At 36.0% G+C, this 9,723-nt stretch overlaps 1 protein-coding gene across 1 annotated transcript; it reads left to right on the top strand.

Moving 5' to 3' along the window:
- Positions 1 to 283: 283 nt before the first annotated feature.
- Positions 284 to 5,245, top strand: SPACA6 (sperm acrosome associated 6). Its single transcript, XM_069742939.1, has 8 exons — positions 284 to 491; positions 680 to 754; positions 859 to 924; positions 4,130 to 4,162; positions 4,270 to 4,347; positions 4,437 to 4,540; positions 4,672 to 4,831; positions 5,016 to 5,245. Exons 1-8 carry the CDS (start codon positions 284 to 286, stop codon positions 5,243 to 5,245), a joined length of 954 nt encoding a protein of 317 aa, XP_069599040.1.
- The last annotated feature ends 4,478 nt before the right edge of the window (positions 5,246 to 9,723 follow it).

Here is a 9,723-nt window from a genome sequence, read left to right on the forward strand (position 1 = left end):
GCGAAACAGTTGAGCAATGAGAGTAGTTATTCTATCTTTTAACCCAGACGATCATGTTGGGACCCCCCAAAATAAAATCTTGAAGATTTGTTGCACGTTGATTTTATTTGGTCAAATTCGAGGGAATCTTCTGAACTTGAAATTCACCAGCCCGATACTCGCCCAATAATCCACAATTTAAAGACAGAGAACAGGTAGAGACATTGGAGTCCGTTTCGCTCCAGCCTCACGTTTCTCTCTTTTTCCAGGTTCTCAGTTTAGAGGCATTTTGTGACGATACGTCATGCCGTTCCATAACTCCGATTATCTGCTACGGATCTTAGTCCTTCTATGCGGAGCGCAGGTAACAACGTCTTGTCTCAGCTGCTTCACCACCCCGGAGGAGAGAGCCCAAATCTGCGAGTATCCCGTTTCGCTGGACAAGATAAGCGCTGAGAAATGTTTAGAGACGATCCACTCTGCTTTTAATTCACTGGACGACATCTTGATGGGTAACTTTGATCTGCTTCTACTGCTCATCCCTCTTCTCTCTTATACATAGAGCGTGTGAGATATCAGGATTCGGCTATTATCCTGATTTACTTGTAGCTCGTTAACTGCTTCAGAGCAGGAAATCCATCTCCATCATGAGATGTCTATAGGACCCATCAAAAATCTCTTGAACCTTCTCTCCTTGCAGCTTTTTCTGAGATTGGCAACATCCGATCTTATATACTAACCTTCGAGACAGAAGTCAGGGCGATCAGCAAAGATGGTAAGTTCCTGAAATGTTCAGATTTTTCACCATTTTCTCCCGAATTGATAGTAATAATTTGTTTCCTTTCATTTCTCTGTTTTTTATAATAGCCAGTCCTTCAGATTGGGTCAATCAATTTGTAAATACAACCAAACATTTTGTGCAAAAATTGGAAGAGCGTATCACGAGTAAGTAACTAGATCTCCTCAAAGCTTCTGCGATCCTTACCTCTACAAATCATTGATCCTTAACAGATAACTAAACTATTTTTCTTATTCAATTATTAATCTGTCTTCACATAGTTAAGAATCTTAGAAATTTACTCCATTACTTTGTTTTGCTTCATTCTCTCTCAAAAACAATTCTGAAAGTACTGTTTTACCTGGCTGGTTCATGCTCCTTTAGAAGCTGCTTTGAACTGCTGCTCTATCAAGAATATGCACTCAAATACTATTTACAAACACTTTGACTGTCTCGCCATAAGTGAAAAGTGGAGAGAAGCTCAAACAGTCTTTGTAAACAGCGTTTAGGTTCGAATTCTTGCTAGAGTAGCAATACAAAGCAGCTTCTAAAAGGAGCAAGGACTAGGCAGTTAAAACACCACTTTAAGTATGTTTTTTAGAGAGAATGAAGCAATGTAAGGTATTGGAATATTGAGACTGATTAATAATAAATTAAATAAATTTATGGTTAATGAGTAACTCACTTTTTTTTCTTTTTTTTCTTTTATTAATGACTAATCTAAATATTCCAGTACCTTACATTGCTTCCTTCTGTACCAAACATCATGTTGAAAGTGCTGTTTACCTGCCTAGTTCTTGCTTCTTTAGAAGCTGCTTTGAACTGCTGCTCTAGAAAAAATACATACTAAAACATTATTTACAAATACAAATGAAAATGTAGGCCCCTTAAAAAATAGTGAGGAAAGAATGGTTGTAGATCACGAGGAAAAAGCTAACATATTAAACACCTTCTTCTCCACGGTATTCACGGTGGAAAATGAAATGCTAGGTGAAATCCCAAGAAACAATGAAAACCCTATATTAAGGGTCACCAATCTAACCCAAGAAGAAGTGCGAAACCGGCTAAATAAGATTAAAATAGATAAATCTCCGGGTCCGGATGGCATACACCCACGAGTACTAAGAGAACTAAGTAATGTAATAGATAAACCATTATTTCTTATTTTTAGTGACTCTATAGCGACAGGGTCTGTTCCGCAGGACTGGCGCATAGCAAATGTGGTGCCAATATTCAAAAAGGGCTCTAAAAGTGAACCTGGAAATTATAGGCCAGTAAGTCTAACCTCTATTGTTGGTAAAATATTTGAAGGGTTTCTGAGGGATGTTATTCTGGATTATCTCAATGAGAATAACTGTGTAACTCCATATCAGCATGGGTTTATGAGAAATCGCTCCTGTCAAACCAATCTAATCAGTTTTTATGAAGAGGTAAGCTATAGACTGGACCACGGTGAGTCATTGGACGTGGTATATCTCGATTTTTCCAAAGCGTTTGATACCGTGCCGCACAAGAGGTTGGTACACAAAATGAGAATGCTTGGTCTGGGGGAAAATGTGTGTAAATGGGTTAGTAACTGGCTTAGTGATAGAAAGCAGAGGGTGGTTATAAATGGTATAGTCTCTAACTGGGTCGCTGTGACCAGTGGGGTACCGCAGGGGTCAGTATTGGGACCTGTTCTCTTCAACATATTCATTAATGATCTGGTAGAAGGTTTACACAGTAAAATATCGATATTTGCAGATGATACAAAACTATGTAAAGCAGTTAATACAAGAGAAGATAGTATTCTGCTACAGATGGATCTGGATAAGTTGGAAACTTGGGCTGAAAGGTGGCAGATGAGGTTTAACAATGATAAATGTAAGGTTATACACATGGGAAGAAGGAATCAATATCACCATTACACACTGAACGGGAAACCACTGGGTAAATCTGAGAGGGAGAAGGACTTGGGGATCCTAGTTAATGATAAACTTACCTGGAGCAGCCAGTGCCAGGCAGCAGCTGCCAAGGCAAACAGGATCATGGGGTGCATTAAAAGAGGTCTGGATACACATGATGAGAGCATTATACTGCCTCTGTACAAATCCCTAGTTAGACCGCACATGGAGTACTGTGTCCAGTTTTGGGCACCGGTGCTCAGGAAGGATATAATGGAACTAGAGAGAGTACAAAGGAGGGCAACAAAATTAATAAAGGGGATGGGAGAACTACAATACCCAGATAGATTAGCGAAATTAGGATTATTTAGTCTAGAAAAAAGACGACTGAGGGGCGATCTAATAACCATGTATAAGTATATAAGGGGACAATACAAATATCTCGCTGAGGATCTGTTTATACCAAGGAAGGTGACGGGCACAAGGGGGCATTCTTTGCGTCTGGAGGAGAGAAGGTTTTTCCACCAACATAGAAGAGGATTCTTTACTGTTAGGGCAGTGAGAATCTGGAATTGCTTGCCTGAGGAGGTGGTGATGGCGAACTCAGTCGAGGGGTTCAAGAGAGGCCTGGATGTCTTCCTGGAGCAGAACAATATTGTATCATACAATTATTAGGTTCTGTAGAAGGACGTAGATCTGGGGATTTATTATGATGGAATATAGGCTGAACTGGATGGACAAATGTCTTTTTTCGGCCTTACTAACTATGTTACTATGTTACTATGTTACTTCATGTTGAGCTTCTCTGCTCTGCTCACACATGCTTAGACAGTAGGAGTTTGTAAATAGTGTTTGAGTACAGATTCTTGCTAGAGCCGAAGTTTAAAGGAGATTCTAAAGGAGCAAGGTCAAAGGCAGTTAAAAAAAAACTTTAAACATGATATTTAAGAGAGAAGAAAGCTTTGTAAAATATTGGAATATTTTGATTGATCATTAAAAAATAAAAAATATAAAAAATGAATTAATCATTTACCATATTTTTTAATTATTAACGATCAGTCTAAATATTTCAATACCTTGCATTTCTTCCTTTTCTTTCAAACACAATGCTGAAAATGATGTTTTAACTGCCTAGTTGTTGCTCCTTTAGAAGCTGCTTTGAACTGTTGCTCTAGCAAAAATCCATACTTAAACACTATTTATAAACAGTCTGCCTGTGTGAGTGTCTCTGCTCTCCTCATCCATGCTGAGACAGTTATAGTGTTTGAGAATGGATTCTTGCTATGTATGGAGTATGGAGTATGGAGAAGCAGTTCAAAGTAGCTTCTAAAGAAGCAAGGGCTAGGCAGTTAAAACACCACTTTAAGGTATGGTGTTTGAGATAGAAGGAATCAATGTAAAATATTGGAATGTTCAGACTGGTCATTATTAAAAAAGAAAAAAGTAAAGTTGAGTTACTCTTTAACCATATCTTCTTTTTCGCCATTAGGTAAACCACCAGCAAAATGCCAACCTCCATGTGGTGAGTGACGCCATCAAAACGGAAGTGTGTGACCTTCATTATATACATGGAGGGTCTTCATTGACCCTAGACATGTTGTCCTCTGTTTTTATGTTTCTCCACACCAGGCCTTCAAAAAGCTGCCAGCACCTTCATCTGCAGCCAATGTGCTCAGGAGGATTGCACATTTCCCGTTACCTGTCCCAGTAAGATCCCATCTATCATCAGTTTATAAATCTCATATCAGGCTGTTTGTTTATCGCTCGTTGGGTTTCCATGACTGTCTCCTTCTCAGTTGAGGTCGTAAGAGTTGAAGAGCTGGACAAGTCCGTCATCCCTTGTGGAGGGACATTCGAACTTCCGGAATTTCTGAAGGTCATCTGGAAATACGCCAAAAACGTAAGTCATCTGATTCAATCCATGACCCTTCTACTACACGACAAATGGAGAGTAGACCTGTCACGGCCTCGATCAATATCACCCCACGTAATTAACGTCTTCCGAGACGTCATCAATGTTTTCAATTTCAGATCAAGACGACTGATCTAAGCTACTTCAGTGACATCTTTTCTGGGGAAGACCTGTTTATACTTATCGAGCCTTCGAGGGTCAGTCATATCGGGACTTATTTCTGTGAGGTCATAGATGAGGATGATGACATCATACTCCGCCGATTCACCTATCTGAACGGTAAGTCTCGGAAATGTTGTCTTTCTTAGAACATTTTGATGTTTGACATCAATTATGTTGTCAATGAGAAGTCCTTACAACCTCCGCACTGTTCTTCAGCAACGAACTTCTGATCACCACTCTTTGACCTAGAAGACACCATGCTACCTACAACCTCGTCAATTCTCTTATCTTCTGTTTCCAGTGATAAAGAATGAAAATAATGTAGACAACAATCTAGAGGAAGAATTCCGTCTGGCTGTTCAGTCAAAAACACCTGAACGGGTAGAGGAAGAGAAGAAGAATGAAACTAGCTCCTCCAAAGAAGACTCCGATAGCCCTCTCCGATATGTCCTCTACGCTGCCATCGGCTGCCTGGTCATCACGTTGGTGTTTGGATACCTCTGGCGTTATTCCCTCAACGTGGACTGGTAAAACTATAACCCAAGAAACCTCATCTTATCAGGTCATCTGGCCACATGGAGAAAAAGCCACCACCCATCGGGAGTCAAGAAAAGTAGACCATCAACGCAAGAAGAGAAGCCAACTCTACCTTAATTTCTATAATATATCTACAAGGGTAAAGTGAGAACCCTAATGCCTGAAGTTGAGTCGCTCTTCTTAATAAACTCAGTACTTTTTACCCCAAATCACATTTATTTAAGACAAAACTATGGAGAAACAGCCTAAGGAAATCTCTCTCGTATTGACGGACTCAAAAATAAATTGTGAAGTTTCCTTTGTGTAACATTTGTGGGTTTTAATATGAACTCGACTCATTAAGGGAGAAAATTTGATATTTCATGTTGGCACAGTCTCTGATCTGTCAGTTGGGTCTCTAATTGCTTCTGCAGCCATTACTAGACTCTCCACACTCCCTAAGTACTGACAAATGGCAGCCGCGCTTCCCCTGACCCAAGTGTCTCCATTAAAACCAGAGGTTGGAAGGAAAAGATGGCTCCTACAGATCAGCATGTACAACTCCAACTGCTCGTCAAAAACACTAGTTACTCACCAAGAGGCTGAAATCCATAGACTTGTGCTAATTAGTACTAAATCCTATATTATAGCTGAAGAAGAAAAAAAATGAAATATATTATTGTTAATGGTTTTTGAACTATCAACAAGATATCACTGCAATAATACTGCTCCTATGTACAAGAATATAACTACTATAATACTGTACCTATGTACAAGAATATACCTACTATAATACTGCCCCTATGTACAAGAATATAACTACTATAATACTGTACCTATGTACAGAAATATAACTACTATAATACTGCCCCTATGTACAAGAATATAACTACTATAATACTGCCCCTACGTACAAGAATATAACTACTATAATACTGTCCATATGTACAAGAATATAACTACTATAATACAGCCCCTATGTACAAGAATATAACTACTATAATACTGCCCCTATGTACAAGAATATAACTGCTATAATACTGCCCCTATGTACAAGAATATAACTACTATAATACTGCTCCTATATACAAGAATATAACTACTATAATAGTGCTCCTATATACAAGAATATAACTACTATATTACTGCCCCTCTGTACAAGAATATAACTACTATAATACTGCCTCCTATGTACAAGAATATGACTACTATAATACTGCCTCCTATGTACAAGAATATAACTACTATAATACTGCCCCCTATGTACAAGAATATAACTACTATAATACTGCTCCTATGTACAAGAATATAACTGCTATAATACTGCTCCTATGTACAAGAATATAACTACTATAATACTGCTCCTATGTACAAGAATATAACTACTATAATACTGCTCCTATGTACAAGAATATAACTACTATAATACTGCCCCTATGTACAAGAATATAACTACTATAATACTGCCCCTATGTACAAGAATATAACTACTATAATACTGCTCCTATATACAAGAATATAACTACTATAATAGTGCTCCTATATACAAGAATATAACTACTATAATACTGCCCCTCTGTACAAGAATATAACTACTATAATACTGCCTCCTATGTACAAGAATATGACTACTATAATACTGCCTCCTATGTACAAGAATATAACTACTATAATACTGCCCCCTATGTACAAGAATATAACTACTATAATACTGTACCTATGTACAAGAATATACCTACTATAATACTGCCCCTATGTACAAGAATATAACTACTATAATACTGTACCTATGTACAGAAATATAACTACTATAATACTGCCCCTATGTACAAGAATATAACTACTATAATACTGCCCCTATGTACAAGAATATAACTACTATAATACTGTCCATATGTACAAGAATATAACTACTATAATACAGCCCCTATGTACAAGAATATAACTACTATAATACTGTCCCTATGTACAAGAATATAACTACTATAATACTGCCCCTATGTACAAGAATATAACTACTATAATACTGCTCCTATATACAAGAATATAACTACTATAATAGTGCTCCTATATACAAGAATATAACTACTATAATACTGCCCCTCTGTACAAGAATATAACTACTATAATACTGCCTCCTATGTACAAGAATATGACTACTATAATACTGCCTCCTATGTACAAGAATATAACTACTATAATACTGCCCCCTATGTACAAGAATATAACTACTATAATACTGCTCCTATGTACAAGAATATAACTACTATAATACTGCTCCTGTGTACAAGAATATAACTACTATAATACTGCTCCTATGTACAAGAATATAACTACTATAATACTGCCCCTATGTACAAGAATATAACTACTATAATACTGCCCCTATGTACAAGAATATAACTACTATAATACTGCTCCTATATACAAGAATATAACTACTATAATAGTGCTCCTATGTACAAGAATATAACTAGTATAATACTGCCCCCTATGTACAAGAATATAACTACTATAATACTGCTCCTATGTACAAGAATATAACTACTATAATACTGCCCCTCTGTACAAGAATATAACTACTATAATACTGCCCATATGTACAAGAATATAACTACTATAATACTGCTCCTATGTACAAGAATATAACTACTATAATACTGCTCCTATGTACAAGAATATAACTACTATAATACTGCCCCTCTGTACAAGAATATAACTACTATAATACTGCTCCTATGTACAAGAATGTAACTACTATAATACTGCTCCTATGTACAAGAATATAACTACTATAATACTGCTCCAATGTACAAGAATATAACTACTATAATACTGCCCCTATGTACAGGAATATAACTACTATAATACTGCCCCTATGTACAAGAATATAACTACTATAATACTGCCCCTATGTACAAGAATATAACTACTATAATACTGCTCCTATGTACAAGAATATAACTACTATAATACTGCCCTTATGTACAAGAATATAACTGCTATAATACTGCCCCTATGTACAAGAATATAACTACTATAATACTGCCGCTATATACAAGAATATAACTACTATAATACTGCCCCTATGTACAAGAATATAACTACTATAATACTGCCCCTATGTACAAGAATATAACTACTATAATACTGCCCCTATGTACAAGAATATAACTACTATAATACTGCCCCTATGTACAAGAATATAACTGCTATAATACTGCTCCTATATACAAGAATATAACTACTACAATAGTGCTCCTATATACAAGAATATAACTACTATAATACTGCCCCTATGTACAAGAATATAACTACTATAATACTGCTCCTATGTACAAGAATATAACTACTATAATACTGCTCCTATGTACAAGAATATAACTACTATAATACTGCCCCTATGTACAAGAATATAACTACTATAATACTGCCCCTATGTACAAGAATATAACTACTATAATACTGCTCCTATATACAAGAATATAACTACTATAATAGTGCTCCTATATACAAGAATATAACTACTATAATACTGCCCCTCTGTACAAGAATATAACTACTATAATACTGTCTCCTATGTACAAGAATATGACTACTATAATACTGCCTCCTATGTACAAGAATATAACTACTATAATACTGCCCCCTATGTACAAGAACATAACTACTATAATACTGCTCCTATGTACAAGAATATAACTACTATAATACTGCTCCTATGTACAAGAATATAACTACTATAATACTGCTCCTATGTACAAGAATATAACTACTATAATACTGCCCCTATGTACAAGAATATAACTACTATAATACTGCCCCTATGTACTAGAATATAACTACTATAATACTGCTCCTATATACAAGAATATAACTACTATAATAGTGCTCCTATATACAAGAATATAACTACTATAATACTGCCCCTCTGTACAAGAATATAACTACTATAATACTGCTCCTATGTACAAGAATATAACTACTATAATACTGCCCCTCTGTACAAGAATATAACTACTATAATACTGCCTCCTATGTACAAGAATATGACTACTATAATACTGCTCCTATGTACAAGAATGTAACTACTATAATACTGCTCCTATGTACAAGAATATAACTACTATAATACTGCTCCAATGTACAAGAATATAACTACTATAATACTGCCCCTATGTACAGGAATATAACTACTATAATACTGCCCCTATGTACAAGAATATAACTACTATAATACTGCCCCTATGTACAAGAATATAACTACTATAATACTGCTCCTATGTACAAGAATATAACTACTATAATACTGCCCTTATGTACAAGAATATAACTGCTATAATACTGCCCCTATGTACAAGAATATAACTACTATAATACTGCTCCTATATACAAGAATATAACTACTATAATACTGCTCCTATGTACAGGAATATAACTACTATAATACTGCCCCTATGTACAAGAATATAACTACTATAATACTGCCCCTA

The sequence above is a fragment of the Ranitomeya imitator genome, chromosome 10 (assembly GCF_032444005.1).
Source record: "Ranitomeya imitator isolate aRanImi1 chromosome 10, aRanImi1.pri, whole genome shotgun sequence".
NCBI lineage: Eukaryota > Metazoa > Chordata > Amphibia > Anura > Dendrobatidae > Ranitomeya > Ranitomeya imitator.